At 31.4% G+C, this 22,895-nt stretch overlaps 1 protein-coding gene across 1 annotated transcript; it reads right to left on the bottom strand.

Moving 5' to 3' along the window:
* Positions 1–16,381: 16,381 nt before the first annotated feature.
* Positions 16,382–21,191, bottom strand: LOC110664203 (probable pectin methylesterase CGR2). The gene is made up of 8 exons (XM_021823780.2): positions 21,015–21,191; positions 20,739–20,896; positions 20,588–20,627; positions 20,052–20,093; positions 18,921–19,295; positions 17,436–17,491; positions 16,721–16,861; positions 16,382–16,510 (listed from the first exon to the last, which is right to left on the bottom strand). Exons 2-8 carry the CDS (start codon positions 20,850–20,852, stop codon positions 16,430–16,432), a joined length of 849 nt encoding a protein of 282 aa, XP_021679472.2. The 5' UTR covers positions 20,853–20,896; positions 21,015–21,191; the 3' UTR covers positions 16,382–16,429.
* Positions 21,192–22,895: the final 1,704 nt, after the last annotated feature.

Here is a 22,895-nt window from a genome sequence, read left to right as displayed (position 1 = left end):
AGAGGATCCAAATCTCTGAGAAATAGTAGCTGGAATCATCACTTGCAGAGGTGGGTCTTCTCCCCAAAATGGCGTCCCCACCTTTTTCTTCCAAAAGGACTTTCGCTCTCTTACTTTTTATGGAAAAAAAAAACAGAAAATGCTGAATTTATATGTGTCAGGTTTTTGCCCTAAAAATCTAATAGTGAGAAAAGACAAAAAGGGTAAAATAGGTGGTGAGGTGTAAAAAGTGGTCCAAGACAACTTAAAAACATGCCAAGTATGAATTCCAACATTGGTGTTCAACATGCCCCATGTTGGTTGAGAGATGAAGAAAACTCAGGCAACTTGAGAAGTCATATGAGGAATGGGACTTCTTAAGAAAATTGTTGTCTAAATTAACATTTTTGCTTTTAGTGCCAAGCAAAATGACATGCTCATGGGACTTCTCAAGAAAATTGTTGTTTGCTTAAATTTTTGCCTTTGTTGAACTTGAAAAGCAATATACCCCATGGGACTTCTCAGGAAAATTTCAGCCCAACTCCAAACAATTTTTCTTAAACTTTTTTCACAACTCCAAGTCTTCATACAACATCAAATCATTTTCAATTGCACCTTTTTATAGTTAAATCACCATGAAACCTATTAAAAACACAAAAATTCCAAAAAATCAAATATAAAATACTTAATTAAGAAATTTAGCTAAATTAAATACTAAAATACTATAAAATACTAAATTTAAATGGCGAAATGGATGCATAATGATCATAAAATGCCTATACAAAATATGTACATCAAGAGAGAATATATGTAACACTTACAACGCTAAATTTTGGTAAACTCACTTCACATTATGTCAAAATTTTATATTACAAAGAGTGAATGGAAATTAAAAGCTTATTTTGACTTGGTCTAGTGGCTAAAGGCATGGCAAATTTTTTATCCAAGAAGGAACTAAGGAAGCGAAAAGAGCATTCTGGGATCTATAATGCATATTCCTTTTCTTTTTTTTTTTGTTGAATTACAAACTTTACTACATTACAGGGCCCTCTGGGCATCCAAATTACAAATAGTTTGAAAGGACTCGGGAAAAGATACAAACCAATAAGGAGGAAGCTGATTCCTAAACATGAGCTTAGCCAACTAATGAACTGCACAATTTGCTCCATATTCCACTATATATATATATAAAAAAAAATCTAATCCATTAAAATTGGTTGCTAATTGATTTAGTGACTAAATCAATCAGTTGCAATGAGGCTAATTGCAAATAGTAACTGACAACCAAATTGGTTGCTAAGTTGCAAAAAATTTGGCACCTTTAATTTTGTAATTTTGTAATCATTTTGTAAATCGAATGCTATTTGTAACTAATTTAGCAAATGAAAAGTCAGTTACTAATTTAAAACAAAATTGTAAAAAATTAAATTTCCAAATAACAAATAAAAAATTGAAATAAATAAATTTTTCAAAAAATTACTAAAATAATAAATTATTAATGAAAAATTAGTACTAAAAAATTAATATAAAAATATTATCAAAAAAATTACTAACGATAACTATTAACAAAAATACTAAAAAAATTAAATATGAAAAGATATTTATAAGATAAATTACTAAAAAAATTACCATATATATATATATATATATATATATATATATATATATATATATATATTACAGAAAAAATACTAAAAATTAATACTAGAAATTATTTACTAACAAAAAATATATTTGTATAAAAAATTTTATTTTATGCCAAAGGAAAAACAAATTAAATAAAAAAGATGAAAAAGTAAAAGATGATGAAGAAAAAAAAAATGAGAAAGAAAAAGATGATAAAGAAGAAAATAGATAAGAAAGAAAAAGATAAAGAAAAAAATAGATGAGAAAGAAATGATGAATAAAATGAATGAGACAAAAAAAGATGATAAAAAATAGATTAGAAAGGAAAAGATGATGAATAAAATAGATGAAAAAGAAAAAAAAATGATGTAAAAAAGAGAGAAGAGAGAAAAGAGAAAAAAAAAAAGTAGTAGGAAAAGAAAATGAACGAATTAGCAACTGATTTTAGTAACTGATTGTCGGTTGCTAATTTCTTTTAAAAATTGAGCGAAAATTTTTTGAGAATAAATTTTGCAACTATTTTCAATCGGTTATAAAAATTAGTTGTTATTAGAAACCAATTCACAGATCGGTTGCAAATTAAAAAAAAAAAAAGACCGGAATTTTTTAGGGAAAAATTTGGCAATCGATTCGCAATTAGTTGCAAAATCGGTTACTAATAACAATTAATTTCAATCGATTTCAAAAATCAATTGTAAAACTTATTGCTTTTTGTAGTCTTCTGAAATTGGACAAAGAAAATGGAATATATGTGCTTGTTCAATAGGAGATATTATTTCAAAACTAAACTTGGGATTTTTTTTTTTTTTTGCATGTAAATTTAAGGCACACATATAATTATACTGTATAGAAAAGAGAAAAAGAATAACAGGATTTACATGGTTCTACTGTAAGGTCTATATCTATGAGTAAAATGAGAGAAAAAGTTCCACTATGATGAGAAAAAAAAAAAAAAGAAAAAAGATACAATCACTCTAAACTCTCAAACCCTATTGGTCAATACCCTCTACTATCACTACTAACCTCACTTTTTTATTCTAATCGAGTCACAAGATGAAACTTTAGGATCGGGTCACCTTTCGGATCCATGTAAATATATCTAAAATTCAAGCCATATAAAAATAATATTTTTATTGATAATTGATGGAAGGTCTCCCTTACAAAGTGTAACAGTTTCATCTATTAGCTATCCACAATAGAAAACAGGATGAGAAACCCTGTCTGCAATTAATTCCTTGATGCTTTATATGTCTCAACAAGCTTTCATTTTTGGCATATGAGTAGCTAGTGGACTGTCTTTCATGGGTTCATCAGAACTATTGATTCTTATGCATAGTTTGTTCCTGCATGGGCGGCCCCCATCAATGGGACCTAAGTTTACGATTGATTTGCCACTTGTTTTTCTTCTAACTACCTCAAAATGGAAAGGAATACAGGAAATTTTTGCTCCCCAATTGTTTGGGAAGGAGGACAATATATTATATAGGCTAGAGAGAGCTTCCTTATATTACCTAGTAAGTTGAACTCAATATCACATGATGCAAATATTGAAAACCCACCAAAGAATAGATGCCAATCATATACTCTATAAATTTCTAACAACTATTTAATGAAAATCTTAAGGCCAACTAAATATTTATTTTATGCCTAAAGAATCCATTCTTAATGCACTTCATATTGAGTTCGAATTTCATTAATTACTGCTAAAGTTTCTCGTGGGTAGACGATACATAAATGCTACTGTGTTTTTTTAGAGGTCTATAAACCCTCCCTAACCTTGGGATGTGCTCAACTCTTTCATATTAAAAAAATTATTTATTCTATATTTTCTAGTAAAATAAAAGTATTATGCATGCTCAATACCCATATAATTTTTAGCCCTTAGATCAAATGATAGATCAGTGACAATCATATATATGCCGATCATAATTTTTTATGACTAGCAAAATTTTGATATATTTTTAGTTAATTTTACGAACTAATCATTATTTTCTAAATGCAAAAGAAGTCTACTTAGGATTAAAACTTTATTTCTTTATATAAAATGTGTAATCATTAATATTTATTCTTAATTTCACATGCTATGAACAGATTTTATAGTAATACAGTTAATAAACCAAGTGTAAAATCTTGCTTGAAAGATTTGGTTAGTATGAGTTTATTAGTAGACATTACATGCCAATATGCTATTAAAGGATGGTATGATAAATTAATAATTAGAGTAGCACATGGCCTGTAGTTGAAGGACGATTATTTAGACATGTGAAAACCTTATAAAAGAGGGCTACAAACCTAGCCATCGTTGAAAAGAAACAATGTTATCGAAAAAGTTATGGGACGCAATAATAAGTAAGCCATAGCCCTTTATTACAAGCAGCAGGACACTGGACATGCAAGTTAGCCAGCCATTGCCTACTCCATAGAAACACGGAGAAGTCTCTTTCCTTCTTTTACCCAACACAGTGGAGCCCTTCTCTTTTTCCCTCACAATTTAATTTTTAATGCTAAAATTATACAAAATTCTTGGGAGGGTCGTCTATGAAAACTACATTTACCAACTACAAAGGAAAGGAATATTGAGTACTGCCTGAAATGGAATGCACATTTCAAACAGGAAAAGACAGACATTGAGACCTCCTCGATTGACCATTAAATCACAAAGCTAAACTAGGCATGTCTTTAAATTTAGGAGCTGTGTTCTTCTCCCTACCGTTTGTCCATCTAATGGGCTGTTGAAACATGTTAGATGTACAGGAGAGGTGAAACCCAAGTCAATTTTTGCACATTTATGGTAAAACCTCATAACTACACAATCTAAAATCAACCTAACTAATAAAACAGTTAGCCTCTTCATAATTTCAATGCAAGTTAAAGTCCAATATACAATGTAACTATGGGGTCTAAATTTCACAATAGGATAAAAGTTGAAATTTTTATGTTACAAATGGGAATTTAAGGTAATGTGCTATAATGACTTAAATTTAAGTATTTCTAGTGAAATTTACGTAATATGTACATTTATGTTTCACACTATTTAGTGTGTTGAAATGAGAATATATATATATAGATTAACTTTTCTAACACTACTAAAATTATTTATGTTGTGCATTGCATAAGTGTAAAATCATAAAAAAAAAAAAACAAATGTATAAAATAATAATATTTTAACTATATTATACACCATATAAGGCTACATCTATGTGTATACTATTTTCCACTAACATTAAATAATTAATTAATTACAAGCTTAAATATATTTAACCATTAACCCAATTATAACCAAGAAAACCATCACAAAAGCAGCACATAATAAATACTTTAATTAGTTTCTCTAATTCTCCTCTAAACATAATCCAATATATTTAGTATTTTAACTATATTATACACCATAAAGAGTGTCATCAACAATAGACAAGAGTTTCTTTCTTTTTCTTTTTTTCTGAAGATCTTTCCTCTTGAATTCTATATCCATTCTCCTAATGGACAAGAATTCATTTCTCTTTAATTATTGCCCTTTTTCCACATTAGGCGAAAGCCTCTTACCCTCTATATGGATAATAGTATCTTCCTCTTAGACAATATCCTTTCTTATTCTTAGGCTGAAACCCTTCTCCCTCTATGGGACTACAATAAGTAGAAGCGTCTCATCAATGGGTAAAGTCTTTTCTTTCATCCTTGGGCAAAAGCTACACGTCTCAATGGGCAAAACTACTCTCTGCATTAATGAGCAAAAGTCAAATAACCTCTTCATAATACTTTTATTTACAGTATTAATCATTCTGTCTTAATCTAATTACAAATCTACTCAATTTAGAAATAATATAGGAGTTTTATGCTAACTAGAGTTTTAAATAAAAATAAAATTGTATCTTTTCAATTCATTTAATGATAGATCATTAACACCGAAACTATAAAATAATAAAAAGAAGGGTTTCTCATATATAATTAAACTTTAATATTTAAATTCATGGAAAGTATTTCTTAAAAGAAATTGATTTTCTTAATCCAAAGTCAAAGAATTGCTAATGAACAACCTCACAAATAAGAAAAATTGGGGTTTGCGACTTGTTTGTGGCAGACAAAAATTGCACACTAGTAATTATGAGCAAGAAAACAAATAAGGAATTATATGGACACATTGAAGAAAGAGAGTAATGTTTGATTTGGAAATTTCAATTCCAAAACTCTGTATCATCCAAGAATATTGTTGAAAAATTATTGGTGACATGAAGTAAACAAAGCAAGGATGCAAGTTGGAGTTACTTAATGTGTTGTTATCGTGGCATGGCTGGCTCCCACCGCCACTAAGCGTCAAGCTTCACTGGCCCACCAGCCACCAAACCATATATATATCTAGAATTGGCGAGATGAAGAAAACAATTTCTTGTGATTCTTTATTTCTGTGATAAGAAAGGTTTGAATTGATTGATATTCCAATTCAAAAGGAGATGAAATGAAATGGGAATTTGTACATTTGGGGAAACCCATTATTATTTCACTTCCAGAAATATAAAAGTTGACCTCTGAAATGCGTGGGAGAAGTAGAAAAGTGTAAATTTATTTTTGGTTCGGCTTATACAAAAGTGTGCAAGCTTGGGACGTTGGTCAATGTTAATTATAATCCTTGCTTTAGTCAACATTAGGAATTAATATGACGGTTATTGGGATTGGTCAATTTGATATTTGCAAAGCATTTCTCTGATAATTAAGTTCCATGTCTAGAAAGTATAATTTTATAAGAATTCAATTGATTTTTATGAGAATTTAATTCAATTATTTTTTTATTTTCATATTTAAAATAAATTTTTTATTTTCATATTTAAAATAAAAAATTTAATTCTTTTAACTTAAAAAAATAATTCATTAAAAATAAAATAAAACTCATGTATAATTGTGTAAAAAAAATTTTTTAAACTTTTTTCTTACAAATGATTTATTTCAAAGAAAATCTTATGTATTTTTTTTTCTCACAATAAATATGTAAAACATTAATTACATAAGAATTTAAGAAAAAAAAACTTAGTCATAAACATTAATTACATAAGAATTTAAGAAAAAAAAAACTTAGTCATAAACATTAATGACATAAGAATTTAAGAAAAAAAAACTTAGTCATATATATATATATATATATAGAGAGAGAGAGAGAGAGAGAGAGAGAGAGAGAGAGAGAGAGAGAGAGAGAGAAGGATTGCTGCTTTGTAGGGATGGCAACGGATTAGGTTTTTGCAGGTACCGATCTAACCGAACCCTAATAGAACGAGTTTGGGTATTATATAATCGGGTTTGAGACACATTCGGGTTTAAAAAATAATACCTGTGATGGGTTCATATCGGGTTCGAGTTTTATATAATGGGTATCCGTTATTCGAACCCATTTATATAAATATTTAATTAAATATAAAATATATATTTTTTTATAATAATATTTATAATTTTTTATATATTATATTTTATATAAAATAGAATTTAAATATTTTATGAAATTATTAAATTTTTAAAATATAAATTATTAATCAAAATAATTTTTAATGTGAAATATTAATTAAAATATATAAAATTAAATAGATTCGGATTTTTTTCGAGTAATAATAATCGAGTTTGGAATAGATTCGAATAGTTGAGAATAAATTTTAATCAGGTTTGGGATGGGTTCGAATTTTGATAATATTAATCAGATTTGAGTATGGTAATTTTCACAGGTACCCTACCTGTTGCTATCCTTAGTGCTCTTTATATCTTTGATTTGATCTATTTTGATCTTTGCATTCCTAAGCCCTTTTGAGGACCTGAGTTGTTGGTTGTAAGACCCAGTGGTGGAGGCTGTAAATCCAGATGAATTCGTCCTACTGTAGGGAATGTATTGATTAAAAGAAATTAAATCATGGATATATTTTGTAGGGATCAATATGTTTTGAGCTCTTTTACCTCTGAAACAAGGGAGAAGATAATAAATAATGAAGAGTTAATTATTGAAGATTTTGAAAAGTCAATCGATAATTGGAAACTTCCTAAAATCCAGAAAGATCAGATTTATAAACAAAGTAAGTTTAACTTCTTTAACAAAACAAATTACACTATTAAAACTGAAGAAAGAGATATCCATATTACAAAGCCCTTTGAAACCATAAAGCTTGTAACTCAGTCTTCTTTACATAAACATAAAGCCAAAAGATATAACTATGTTCACATAGGTTTAGTTCAAGTAAGAATAAAGCTTTTAACTAAGGAAGGTTTGAACACCTCAATTTTAACTGTCTTAAGAGATGCACGGTTTTATGGATTTCAAGATTCTTTGCTTAGCTTTGTTGGGTCTAGTTTGTGCACTAGTCTAATTTCTTTTGAGTGTTATCCAAATTTAACTATATCTTTGAATGATAAGAATTTGCTTGATAGTCTTATTTTGTAGATAAAAAATCATAACTAGAAAATGTTTCCTGAATATTCCTATTGCTTTAAGTTTTAGTGTTCATTATAAAGCCATGATGATTGTTTTTCCTTCTAAAGCTTTTATTCACAGTCAGAAAGGAGAAACCCTCCTCCTTTATACCAACCTCGCTAAAGTTAATGCTATCATTCCTAAGTCGATCAAATGGAATGAAGTGTCCCTTCTGGAAGAATAGATTTTAGAAGGAGTCTCAAAACCTAAACCTTTGTCTTCTCCAAACCCAAACACACAGCTTAAACATATTGCCCAATTCCCAGATGGAAAAGTAAAGCTATCTTTCACTAGAAAATCTATAAGCTCAAGACCTTCTTATGATACTACCTCCTCTTCTAAAACTATTAACCTAGGAAGAATTTCAAATATACCCTCTGTGATTAATTTGCCTATCACTCGAACACCTTTTGTTATTAACTTTTCAACTACTCAAGAGCATTTTAACCACATACCAAACTTACTTAGATATTCAACTTTTGACACACTAAGAACCTCACTGCAAAGTGCTGACTACAATACCACCATACCCAAACCTGTTTATTCCACTCCTAAAGAACAGCCAAAACCTACATCTCTAACTTTCTCCTCTATGATTGAGAATATAGATGCTAAAATTAATGTTCTTTAAAAGGAATTTCAAGTCAACAAAGCTTATCTTCAAACAGATTTTTATGCTCCTCATAATCATCAGAAAAAAAAAAAAAAAAAAAAAAACTTTAGGCTTTTAAACATTTCTTGAATCAAAGACATGAGATCCAAGAAAAATTTTATGCATTCATTCATAAGCATCAAGAACATTTTTTTTTTTTACTGGTTTGAAATTTGTGCTTCTGAAAATAATCTGGAATATCCTTTTACAAAGACATTAAACCCAATCTCTGAAATACCCTCTTAGCAAACCTCAGAGAATTAGTGGATTCAATCTGCTCATCCACCCCTTAGAGAAATCCAGTTCAAACACCATAAAGCCATCCTTACAGCTTCTCCTTTTAAAGTCAAAAGTGAGAAAGATGCGAATAGAGATCTTGAGAATATCATTCAACAAAATAATTAGACCAATAATCATCTTCATACTATTAGAAACTAGTTAAGCGCCATCCAAAAGCAGATCTAATATCCCACTGTAATCACTTCATCTACAGATTCAAAGATGAAAGATCCAATTTTCAAGCCTTTTGAAGTATCAAAAACTTCTCTATCTCAGTTTCAACTGAAAAACAGAGAAGTATTCCTTCAAGCAATTCATGATCACCTGAATCAACTTGGTCCCTCAACTTTAACAAGTTCCAATATTGTAATTCCAGACACTCCTAAAGGCTCTATCAATGTTATGGAGCAATCTTCTGATGAAGAAAATGCCTTTCAGGAGACTCCTTCCTTAAAAATCAATAGAGTATATTAGCAGAACTCTTAACAGCTCTATTATCCAAGAGCTACTGCTCTGGATATCAACATTGAAGATAAATCAAGTGCCCTTTCTCAAAGCCGTTATAATGCTTCCTCTGTCTATGAATGAGATATAAATGGAATGTCTAAGTAAAACATCCTCAACATCTTTTAGCAAATGACTATGGTAGCCAATGCCTATCGAACCCAGATAAGCACCTCTGACGAAGCCATTGTAGAACTTCTTATAGCAAGATTCTCAGGCCAACTTAAAGGATGGTGGGACTACTATCTCACTCCTCAACAAAAGCTACAGATTTTAAAGTCAATAGAGCTTGATGAGGATCAAGAGCAAATTCTTGATGAAAATGGTAGGCCAATCCAAAGTGTTGTTGCTACTCTCATCCTTGCTCTCACCCTTCACTTCATCGAAGATCCTTCATATCTTAAAGATAAGAATGTTGAAATTTTCTCTAATCTTAAATGTAAGAAGCTTAGTGAATTTAAATGGTATAAAGACACTTTCCTTACAAGGGTCATGCTCCAAGAATATTCAAATTAGCCCTTTTAGAAGGAAAAATTTCTTGCTAGTCTTCCTCCTCTCCTTGGAGAAAAGTTTAGAAATAAAATCAAAGAACACTATGATGAATAAATTCCTTATGCTTAATTAACTTATAGGGAGCTCATCAACTACACTCAGAAAGAAGGATAAAAGATCTTCTAAGATCTTAAGCCTCAAAAGGAGTTGAAATGAGAAATGCACAAGACCAAGAAAGAGCTTAGGACTTTTTGTTAACAATTTGACATCTCTTGCTAAAAGCTATCCTCTTCAAATTCCCAACCTTGCCAAGATTGCCAAACGAAAAGATACCAAAATCATAAAAAATACCATCCTAAAGACAAACCTTCTCATCAACCAGAAAAGCCTTACAGAAAGAAAACCTATACCAAAAAACACTGAAAGTCCTATTCAAAGCCACAAGAACCCACCTCCAAAAAAGATGTCACCTATTACAAATGTGGCAAGAAAGGTCATATTACAAAGTATTGTAAGCTCAATAGTAGATTCCATGAGCTCCAACTTGAAGATGAAGCCTTGAACAAAATTGAAGTTCTTTTACTTGAATCCTCATATTCTAAAGACACTATCTTCATTTCTTCTGAAGATAACCAAGGCCTCAAACTTGATGAAGTCCTTTCTGATTCCTCATCTGATATGGAACCAGAAAAACAATTAAACATGCTTACAAAAGATTAAAAGTTTTTCCTTGAAGTAATCAATCACATTCAAGATCCTTAAGTTCAAAAGGATTATCTCACAAAGCTCTAACAATCTTTTGAAGCCTCATCTTCCACCACTATCTCACCAAAAGCCAGCAACACCTATGACCTCACAGCCATTCTTTAAAGAGCCAAAACAAGTAAAGCCAAGCGACCAATCTCTGCTATCTAAAAACTCTAGACCGAAATCAAAGCCATAAAGATTGACCTCCAAAAACTTTAGGACAAGTAGAAAGAAGATTCTGCTGTCATTCAACTTCTTAAAAAATTCTCTAAAGAAGTAAAAGATGAACTCGAACGTAAAACTGAAGCCCCCCAAATAGCTAATCTTGAAAATGTTCCAGAAAATTTTCTCTCCATTTTAAAATAAGTCACTTCTCAAAAGTATTTGATCAAAATCACTATAAAAATTTCTAATGATTTTAGACTGGATACTATTACTCTCTTTGATACAGGTGTTGATCTTAATTATATCAAAGAAGGAATAATTTCGAAAAGATTTCAAGAATCTACAAAAGAAAGACATAAAGCTGCAAATAATTCCTACCTCAAGATTGATTCAAAGACTAATGCATATGCTTAAAATAACGATTTGCATATAAAAACTTCATTTTTGCTTGTGCACAACATTCATCATACTATCATTCTTATCACTCCATATGCTATGAACTATGATCACATTTTTGCAAAGCTTGAAGGTAAAAGAATTGTCTTTCCTTTTATTGAACAAGCCCAAACCCGCAATTTAAATATTATCAAAGCCTCTTTTGTTTATGAAAATCAACTAAACTGTATGATTTTATCTAAAGAAAAGGAACTTCAAATTTTAAAGAAAGATGTTTTTATTCATAAGATAGAACACTAACTTCAAAACCTTATTTTACAAAAAAGAATTTCTTCCCTCTAAAGCCAGGTTGAGAATACTGTTTGTTCTGATCTTTCAAATGCTTTTGGGAAAGAAAACAGCATGATGTTTTGATTTCCATGAATCCCAAATTCCAATTAAAGCTCACCCCATTCAAATAAACAAAGATCTTAAACTACATTATTGAAAAGAATTTGATGATTTAAAAGCTAAAGGTTTAATCTCTCCTTCCAGGTCCCCCTGGAATTATGCTGCTTTTTATGTAAATAAATCTTCTAAAATTGAGAGAGGTGTCCCTATACTTGCAATCAATTATAAGCCTCTTAACCAAGCTTTAAAATAGATCAGATATCTAATTCCAAATAAGAAAGATCTTTGATAAAAACTTTTTACTGCTAATATTTTTCAAAATTTGATATGAAATATGGATTTTGGCAAATCCAAATAGCTCCCAAAGATAGTTATAAGATTGCTTTCATTGTTCCTTTTGGCCAATTTGAATCCAATGTCATGCCTTTTGGTCTGAAGAATGCACCATCTAAATTTCAAAGAATTATGAATGACATTTTCGATGCATATTCTGCATTTTGCGTAGTTTACATTGATGATGTCTTAATCTTTTCACCTTCTATCAAACAACATTTCAAGCATTTGAAAACTTTTCTATTTGTCGCCAAGAAAAATGCTTTAATCATCTTAAAATCTAAGATAAGTCTCTTCCAGACTAGGATTATGTTCTTAGAACACTATATTTCAAATGGCATAATTTCACCTATAGAAAGATTCCTTGCTTTTGTTGATAAGTTTCCCAATAAAATCCTAGAGAAAACACAGCTGCAAATATTTTTAGGTTGTTTAAACTATATTCTAGATTTCTATCCAAATCTTAACAGATTACTTTAGCCTCTTCATGAAAGATTCAAGAAAAATCCAAAGCCTTTGACACAGGAACATGCTCTTGTTGTTCAAAAAATTAAAGCCCAAATAAAAGAAATTCCTTACTTGCACTTAGCAAACCCTAGTGCTTTTAATAGTGCTAAAATTGATGCCTCTGAGTTATGATGTGGAGGAATTTTAAAGCAAAAGAAGAATGATAAAAAAATGTACAGTTTAGTATATTAAAAAAATGTACAGTTTAGTATATTTCTGGACATTGGAATGATACCCAAAAGAACTATTCTACTATCAAAAAGGAAATTTTGTCTATAGTTATATGTATTCAAAAGCTTCAAAGTGATTTGCTTAATCAAAAATTCCTTTTGAGAATAGATTGTAAATCTATAAAAGAAGTTTTGAAAAAGGATGTTCAAAACATTGCTTCAAAATATATTTTTACTAGATGGCAAGCTATTTTAAGTATTTTTTATTTTGATATTGAATATATTAAAGGAGATATGAATTCTGTCTCTGACTTTTTAACTCATGAATTTCTGCAGACTCCTCACCCTGATTCCTGAAAAGCCTTAAGGATATCCACCTAAAGAATCTAAAGAATCCAAGTCAAAGCCCTCTTCCTCTAAAGCCTCTTCATCTAAACAAAAATCTCAAAGCCAGAATCAATTCCAAGGTCTTATCTTAAGCCAACCAAAGCCAACGTCTCAAAGCCCCATTGTTTCTTGGAATACTTTATTCCAAAAAGAAATTGACCAACTTCAAAATGAAAGCCCCTTCACTTCACAAAATCAAAAGCCATTAGCAACTCAATTACAGGAATAGTTAACTAATCTCATTAACCATCCCGAACTTTGCCAAATCCTATAAGAATCTCTTCCTAAAGGACCTCATAAAGATACAATTATTGATATTTGCTACAAAAATACAGAGAAAGAGACTGTTGTTCAAAAACTAAAACTTCTTTCTCACCCAAAAGCTATTTTCCAAACTGATTTAACTTCAAAACCGAAGGAGCTAATTATTTCACAAAACTTTTCTCAAAATATTGGTCCCCCTTTGCAATACTTTTCAAAAGAATCTTATCAAAGTATTTTAACTATTGAAGATGGTTTTTATTATGCTAACCCAAGTTTATGTGTAGGAAAGTTTTTTGGTTCTTGGTATTATAAACCATGGGATCGATCAAAAAACCCAGCTTATTACCAAAGCATTTTGATGGAAACTGACTTAGTCAAAATTAAACACTTTTTAGAAAATTCCTCTGTCCCAAATTACTCAACCAGCACACTCCACAAGGTTATTCACCCTATGGATTGGGGACAAAACCTTTCACTTCCTAGAAATTTGAAGCCAAGTTCTGAAAAAGCCTATCTTTCAACTAAACTTTCACTTATTAGGATTACCATCAAGCCTAGATTAATGCCTTCCTTATCCAGAATCCTAACCAAACTCATACATGGCTCTTCTTTTTCAACACCATTTCCAAATTTCTCTTTCCAAGATGGTTTGCTTAATGGTGGAATTGAATGGAGCCACACCTAAAATTTTGCCTCCTGATATCTATCAGGGATATTCAACTTTTAAAGCCAGATACATTCCCTCAGTGGAAGAAGAACTTTTTCACCCCTTAATCCTTTTTGCTTTAAAATTTTTTATCCCTTGGGTACTTGCTTGGTACTAAGGATTTAAAACTGATCAACTACTCCAAGGCTCTATTCTGATCCAAAGATTCAAGGTCAAATAATAGTCTAAATTTCAAAAAAATCAAAAGCCCTCCTCAACAGCTATAGAAGAATGGTTTCTCAAACAGTATAAGGATCATCAAAAGCAAATTGTGTCCAGTTCAACTTTCCTTGCTCAAAATCTCATACAAGTCTCTTCTTGCTCAAGACAAAACAAAAGAAGAATACTTCCCAATTAGGAAACAACTTTTATCAAGCAGGTCAGATGCCACTACTTCGGCAACTTCTAGTAAAGCCAACACGGCTTTAGAAGCAGTCAGCCTTGGTAATGACAACAAAGATGACTATTTTGGAATTTTCACTTTACTAAAGCATCAATAGCATTAGCCTTAACTTTTGAACTTCAAGGCCCCTCCAAGCATATGCCGAAAGTGATGACAATTTTCACTTGTCAAGACTAAAGTAAAAGCTTCACATGACTACAATTTAAAAATATGTTTTCACATGACTACAATAAAAGCTTTACATGTATCACAGTAAAGTCCAATTATTGTAAAGATTTCTCCTTTATCGATAAAAGGAGAATTTTGCTCTTTCTAAGGAGTCAGATACTTCACACCTTAGGAGCCATCTATCCTTTCCCTCTAAATTATCCTCATCCAATATCCTTACCCAAAAAGCCTTTGTATCTTGTTTTGATTAACCCTTTAACTTATAATTTTGTCTCCTATATGTAAGTATTAGTTTAAAGCATCAATCAAAGTATATTTTGCTCATTTATTTTTGAAACTTATTTGTTGTTTATGTATTTATCTGTGGCTAGTTCTACCACCCTATTTTTGATTTAATTTATACTTGTTTTACTTTTTATCTCTTTACATTTAATTTATCTATTTATATGTTGGTTTTCCTCTAACTTCAATACATTATCTCTTTATCTATTTTTTATCCCTTTAATATATATATATATTCTTTTTGATTTGTTTTATTTCTTGTTTTATATGGCTAATTTCTATTTGGAGATCTTGGATAGTGACACTGGTAGTGCATTTTTTTTTTTTTGGTTTTTCAAGAATTTTGGTTAAATTTTATGGTTGTTATGAAGCATGAGATGTTGAAGACGATGGAGTCTCAAATGACTATTGGAGTTTGGATAAATACTTCTTTTGTAGTTCTAGATTTTGGATTTGTGAGATGACTTCTAGCAAAAATTTACGATCAATCGTCTAGACATTGATTTCTTTTTCAAATTCGGATCTGAAGGTGTTAGCTATTTCATCGATCTGGTTGTTGCCTTCATCTTCAGATAATTCTAAAGGTGTTGTATCTGACTCAGAGGACTCCACTAGAAGAGCTTTTATTCTCCTCCAAACTTCCTCTTCTAATCGGATTTTATTGAACTTTCAATCTGTAGTATTTTGAAATATGACTTTTTTTTCACATATATAACAAGTAACATCTTTGTTGTTTCTTAGAGGATTCCTTTATATATAGATGCGCGCGCGCGCGCGCATACACATATATATATTTGAAATTTCAAACTTTACTCATTTTTATAATTGTATCATAAACTTTTTTTAATAATTAATCATGCACCATTGATATTAGTGTAATTGTATCGTACCATTAACCACACCATTAGAAATTTATAGAACTACTATCTCAATTATTAATACCATTTAACAATGGCATCCTAACAGTTCTATTAATTTGGGGATTAATAAAATTGAAATAATAGTTCAGTTAATTTCTAACAGTGTAGCTAACAGCAAGATATAATTACTCTGTTATCAATAATTTAGGATTAAAAAGAAACAATTCAAAATGCAATCATAAAAGCGCTAAAGTTTGGGAATTTTTGTGATTATTTTTTTTAATCTCACCGGCTAGCCCAACACGGGCATAAAGGGATCCCCGACAGAAACTCGACTGTTTAGGACATAGCAAAGCAATTCCATGAAGGCAGCCCAGAAAAAAGGACTAGGCTGTCTTAGTGGCATTAAGACAGAAACTTTAATAGTCTTACGTCCCATTATACTTGTCTCACCAATGGTCGCTTCTATCCCCACATTGATTTGACTGTTTTCACTGGTTCACAAGCAGATAATAACCTACTCCAGTCAAGCATATAAATCAAATCTCTTGATTTTGGTGATTACAAATTTTCGAGTACACACATATATTCACAAGTAAAATCATAATAAATCTTCAATTGGCTAAAGAATCAATGGAAAATTGAGTTGCATTCAAAGATTACTTGGTTAACATCAACAGCTAAACAACCTGCTGTTTCAAATTACAAGACTCATTGAAGTGTGTAAAACCTAATTTTAGGTGAGAACATCCGTCCAAGATCTGCTGCAAAAAATGACAAAGAAAATCAAAGAATACAAGTAATGTTGGGCTGGATCACAACAAGAAATGAAATCAATGGAGAAAATATTCTTTGATTTGAATTACTCAGATCCAGATTGTAGCCTGAAAAATTTTGGTTTTTAAATCAAAGAAATTATGTAGAGAAGTCCTCTTTTTTATCACAACTGTACAGAGAAGTTAATTGTATGCCTTGAGGTGGAAAACTTGGCAACCCGGGTTGTATGACTTCTTGGCTGCAGCGTGCTCAAACTTCTTGAGAGCCACTTCATTTTCTTCTAAGCTGGTCTGGATGAAGTATCGTGCCCACCAAGTTGAGCTCCTCAATTTTGCCTGCAGAGATGAAAAGCTTACTGCATATTTTTTTTTAGGAGTAAATGATTTTCAATGATATGAAAATTGACATAGATAATTTGGCAGCAATTCCAGATGCAGGAACCAATGAAATCATCAAAAACAGAAATCAAATTCTAGAGATTTCTCATCTTTGGCTCTTCCCAGATCGAGATCCATGGAACTTAAATGTTTTTATTCCCAAGTAAGAGATGCAGTAAGGATTGCTCCTTTTAACTTTGTGAATTATTCACTCATGTTCCACAAAATTCTCTAGATCCACATGTTCTAAGACATGCAGGGAAAAAAATTTCAATGCAAGTCCCAAAACTCTTCTCCAAATTAAGGTTCTTGCAAGTGCACAAACTCAAGCTTTGATATGCATCCCTTCTTGCTACACAATATTTTGCAATATACCAAGTAAACTACATATGCAAGCAGTTTCTGGCGAAGGCCATTGAAATTAAATTGATGACCTTCTATGCCACTTCTACTTTTCAGAGTGTCCATCCCTATATCACATTATAAGCCTGTATGTTTGGAACCAATTCTATCCCTCAATTAAGTTACTTACTGCTCTTCCAAACTTGGACACTTCTGCAACTTTAGCTCTGTGCTGACCAGGAAAGCCTGCATTTGCAACAACGACAAGTCATTGGAAAGTAAATACACAGGTTTTTATTTTATGGCCTCTACATTTTATTCCTCCATTTGTATCTCATTAGAAAGATGAAATTGAATAGAAATATTATATTGCCTGTCCAACATGACAAGTGCAAACATGTGATAAGCAAATGCAAAAAACTTGTCAAAGCAGACTAGAGGTCATTCATAAAATATATCTTTTCTCAATTCAATTAAGGATTAAAGTCCCTGTAAATTTAAGATCAGAGTACAAGGGGTACAAGGCGCTCAAAAAAAAGTACAAGGGGTACAAGCAATCATTTTGCAGCAGCTAGCAATCCTTAGCTGTTTTAGTCAATATTGTTATGAACAAACACTAAATGAACCATTTTACAATATATGATTCATTGGAGTTAATTCATGAAGTGTAGACCTTCAGAAGATGGGTGAAGATGAGTTATTAGACTCAAGCAAAGAGACAAACAGGGAAAGAGGGTTTCATCTAGAACCAATTGAAAAATCGAAGGAAGAAGAACAAACCAATAAAACAATCAAAGGGAGAAGAACAAAACTATCCAAATTTGATTGATTTTCAATTGGCAATAATAATAAGCTCTAGGAAAATATCTAAATTACATAGGTGTTCATAGAACAATAATTAATGCTACTACTATTAGGATTAGGAATCCCAAAATAGAAAAATACTAAACCAATACTTACTAGGAAATTCTAAACCTGCTATAACCTTATAAATATTCACAAATGATAATAGAATTCCTAAATAACCTGAACTTCTTAATTTTACTAAAATTCTGCATTCACGATCTTAATTTCACAATTAAAAATTAAATCAAAATAATTCCTATATTCCGCTTTCCTTGACAAATCAGGGAGGAACAAGCATGATTTTAGTTGAAGATTTAAGAAAGGAATTGATTACAAAACCTTCACTTGAAATATGGTCCAAATCAAGTGGAACTGAGGAAAATGATTAATGTAAACAATATTGGCATTAAGTTTAAGTTTAGTTGAGTTGTATAAGATATTGATCACCATCTTTTCTTAAAAATTGTTCACCATAAAAAAAATCCATGTCCCTAAATTCTACAAATATGTAACTCGCCCCATTCCCTTGTAACAGTATTACATCCTAAACAATGTTGAGAGAGGGAAAATAGAGGGTACATCGGCTAATCTTCTAAACAGGACTTCAATAGTGGCATTAAGTTGCTGGCTAATCTACTCTAGCAAATAATCAAAACCTAACCTGAGTGAGTAAGAAAAAAAATAAAATGGAAGAAGAAGAAGGAGGAGGTAAGAAAAACAAAAGAGAAAATGGTTTCAAATCATAGCCCAATAAACAAAGGATTTTAAGTGAAGCCAAAATGTGCATGTGAAAAACTATAGTTCAGTAGACAGCAAAGCCTCATTTTACCTGTAAATATTACAAGTCCCTCTATTGATACCCTTGCCAAATCTGGAAGCGTTTTGTTGAGGTATCTTGGAGACAAGTAATCCAATGCATCCGATACAATTACAAGAGAAAATGATTTTGGCCTGTAAGGAAGAGGAAACTTGATATCAGCAAAACGCACAGTGCCTTTCTGCACTAGAGCTCGGCAGTGACCATCCACATCCTCAATATCATATGGTTCCACACCCCAGGCTTCAGTTTCCTCTTCTTTCAGCAATTTAGAGACCACTGAACAAGTATCAGGGCCAACATGCAAAACTTTACGCATGCTGTCACCATAGGCCTTCTTCAAAACTGGAATTGCCCGTTGAACCTCTACTGTGCATGCAAAATCACCTGCACATACAGACAAAACCTAGTCCTCTAATCAAATATGCTATGCATTTCAATCTTCAGTTGACTCATTTCACACCCTAGTTTTATGAGTTCAGGTGCAATAGTCAATAGGGTTAACCTCTCATAAAACTGCAGAGAAAATGAACAGCTTAATAGATGAAGTATCTAACCCAATTTCACACCCATCACGTGCATGAATATATTTTGCCAAAAAGAAGAAAAAAAAAATAGCATCCCATGCATTCAAATTTTTACCAGAAGATATCATGTAATGTGTTTGGAAAGTCTAAAACTGAAAGAATTCAAATGAATTGAATTTTATTTGACCAATTTTCATGTTTAAAATTAACAGAGTTCAATTCTTTTTTCTTAAAAATACAAATCACTTAGAAAGAAATACATTCATGCCAATGAAATGTTTTATCAGAACCAAAACACCCCTACTTTAAGTTATATTTATTTGTAAATAAGCATAAATTAGAGAAACAAGGACATTTATGTCATTTGTCAATTTATTCCAAACAGAATTCAAATAAATTTTATCTTCTTTTAATAGAATTGAATTGAAGTCTAGCACAGTAATCATTCCAAACAGCTATGCTAATTGATGGTAGGAGAAAAAATTAACACAAGCGGTTAAAGAATGCACTTGGTGACATATAATAATATAAATATCATCTGGCACCAGTTAAAAATTAAAATAGAAAATAAAATCACTAGAATCGGGCATGTAAATTTAACAGCCAACCCTATTACCTTCAATCCTGCTAAGAGCCCATTTGTTACCACCAAATTCTCCTATCACAAGAAAACAAAGCTCAGTCAATGCCTTTAAATTTATGCTAATTGTCAATGTCAGTACATGAAATATAGAATAGAGCTGCAATTGACAAGACCATGACAACTTTACAAGAATTACAGAATGAAAGAGTAATTTGCAGCAAGAACTTTAACCCCCGAAAACTATATTTCACTTTAAACTAAACATAGCAAGTGTGGAGTCTATCAATGACTAAGGAGAGGGAACAGATTAAAATTTGAAATGATAATATCTATCGTGCTCTAGTCAATTCTAATTATGTACTCATCAATATGCAAACAGCAGAGTTACTCCTCTTTATGCTTACTCTCTATAATAATTTAGCTTGTGTCATTCGCAAATTTGATTCTTGAGGAAGATACCAATGATGTGAAGAACTTTAAATTTAGAACTAAAAAGATAACATATATACAAAAAATTTTAATGTTCTTCCTGGACAAGTGCACTAGCAATTAGTAACAAGAGTACAAACCTGAGCCCCTGTACAAATAGGCAAAAATAAGGAGCGCACCCTGAAAAATTTCAACCAAAAACAGAGAGAACAAATCATACTCATATGATATCCACCGACCAGAATTGTATAATCCTTTCCAATGCAATAACTTTAAAAAATAATACATTACCAGGACAATAAGAAAAATTGGGAAATAGGGGGCATTGCGCGACTTGCCATTGAAGGCGAAGAAAGCGCCTCCGTTGTCTCGCCGAGAGGGGAAGTTCCCCGGCCTCCTTGACATGGTTGCAAATTTAAACGTTGTTGTTTGCCTACAGATATACTATGCTGCATCAAAGTTCAAAACAATCGAGTAAGATTTCCATAAAAATACATGAAAAAAAAATTTGAAAATTTGATTATAATAAGCAGATCCGTAGAATGAGAGTAAGGATTTGAATTGAACCTGGTGAGAGTGACTGTAGAAACCTCATACTTGAATCAATCAAATCCAGATCTAAATGTCGTCGTGATTCGACGTTTTTGGAACTGGAAAATGAGAATGAAAGCCGAAGCCGGGAAATGAACATGGCGCGTTACTGTTGTATTTGATCATTTAGATGAGCTGGTCGTCAACCACGTGGAAGATACAGGATAGTTCATGTTCTGTTGACTTTTATGTAGAAAGAAGCGCAAAATGAGTCCAGCCCATTATTCTAAAACTTCTAAAGAGTGGTGCTTAAGCACCAACGGACCAACCCAATTCTTTATTGGGCTCCCCATGAATCTTGACCCAACTACCAAATTAAACCACATTCCATCTCTTAAAGCAAAGATAAAAAGTTAAGGGCAAACGGTTCAATTTGAAAATTCAAGAAATGAATAAATAAAATTTTTAACAGATTAAAATGAATCCAATTAAAATATGATAACAAATTAAATCAAACCGAATCAAATCAATTTGGTTAGATTTAATTTGATTTATTTTAAATTTTTTTCTTACTTATTATGAATTCAGTTATATTTTTAATTTTAATTTAAAATTTAATAATAATTAATTAAAAAAATAAACTATTCAATTTTATTTGGTTTTATCACTTTTTTTAAAACTGTACTGAATTGAATAATGAAGGCAATTTCCAGCTCACATGATTTATGTCTATACCTGTGCTACAATCAAAAAATTCTTCCGTAAGAGTGCGACTGAGAGCTAATGCCATCCTTATGCTTGTGCGCAGGTTCTGGTCCGATTTTTACCTGTCAGAATTATCTCTAGAATTTTCAAAATAACTTTAATATCTTTCCAAGATTACTGAATAATCCAATAAAATAGATGTGTAATAATAGATATGTGAAAATATTTATGACATGAAGGTTTCTTATATTCTAGCAATAACAATTAAACTTTAATCTCAAATTCATTTGATCAATTATATAATTTTTTTTTTTTAATTTAAAAAGATATTTCTTTGATAAAGCATGAGTACAAGGCCTTAAAGCCCACAAACCTACAAAATCTTGACAAACTCAAAGCCTAAAATAAAAGACAACGACCCAAACCATCCACAATTGAGCTCTAGAGCTAACCGGGTGACTTGAACCTCCTTTCCAGTCGTCCTAGCAGAGACTACTCCTTCTAAGCAGATGGTTGCCGATTAACTCAGAGACAGTTGTATAAACAAACATAAGACACACATTGGCTTAAAAGCAACAAGGGGAGAGCAAACACCCTTTCCTGGAAGAGTGAATCTACCCAAATCAAACTTTGTCCCTAGAGGAGGAGACTAAGATGGGAGAGCCATGTAGTGACACAAAGACACCCAAGGCTATGAAACAGTTTCAGAATGAACCGGGAAAAGGCATGGCATGACATGGGCGTCTTGTTCTCATAAGGAATTGGTGACCCAAAAGTATCAAGACTGCCGTAAGCCAGCCAAATGGAAGAAACCCCATAAACAAATATAGAAAAGATGAGTCAATCTACCTTGAAGGGAAGCATCACACCAATCTTGATGCTTAATATCCACATGCAATGGTCATAAGGAGACCCAAACAAAGCCCCATCCACAAAGGGGTATTGAAACGTCATAGAATGAGACTAACAAAAACTAAACAAGAGGAAAATAAACCAACTATTGGAAAGGCAGCTGTTAGCTGCCACTTATTTTGTATTTATTTAGGGCATTTGTTTAGAAATTTTTGTGTGCATATCTGTTCTTACCTTTTGTTGTATGATTCTGATACAATTTTGGTAGTTTAGCTTGATTAGGAACCTATTTATAAGCTATAATTTTTTATAAATATCTTTGATTTCTAGGGCAATAAATATCAGAATTCTTATTCCAAA

The sequence above is a fragment of the Hevea brasiliensis genome, chromosome 2, assembly GCF_030052815.1.
Source record: "Hevea brasiliensis isolate MT/VB/25A 57/8 chromosome 2, ASM3005281v1, whole genome shotgun sequence".
Lineage (NCBI taxonomy): Eukaryota > Viridiplantae > Streptophyta > Magnoliopsida > Malpighiales > Euphorbiaceae > Hevea > Hevea brasiliensis.
The sequence above is the reverse complement of the archived record's forward strand: the minus strand, read 5'-3'. Positions and strand labels throughout refer to the sequence as shown.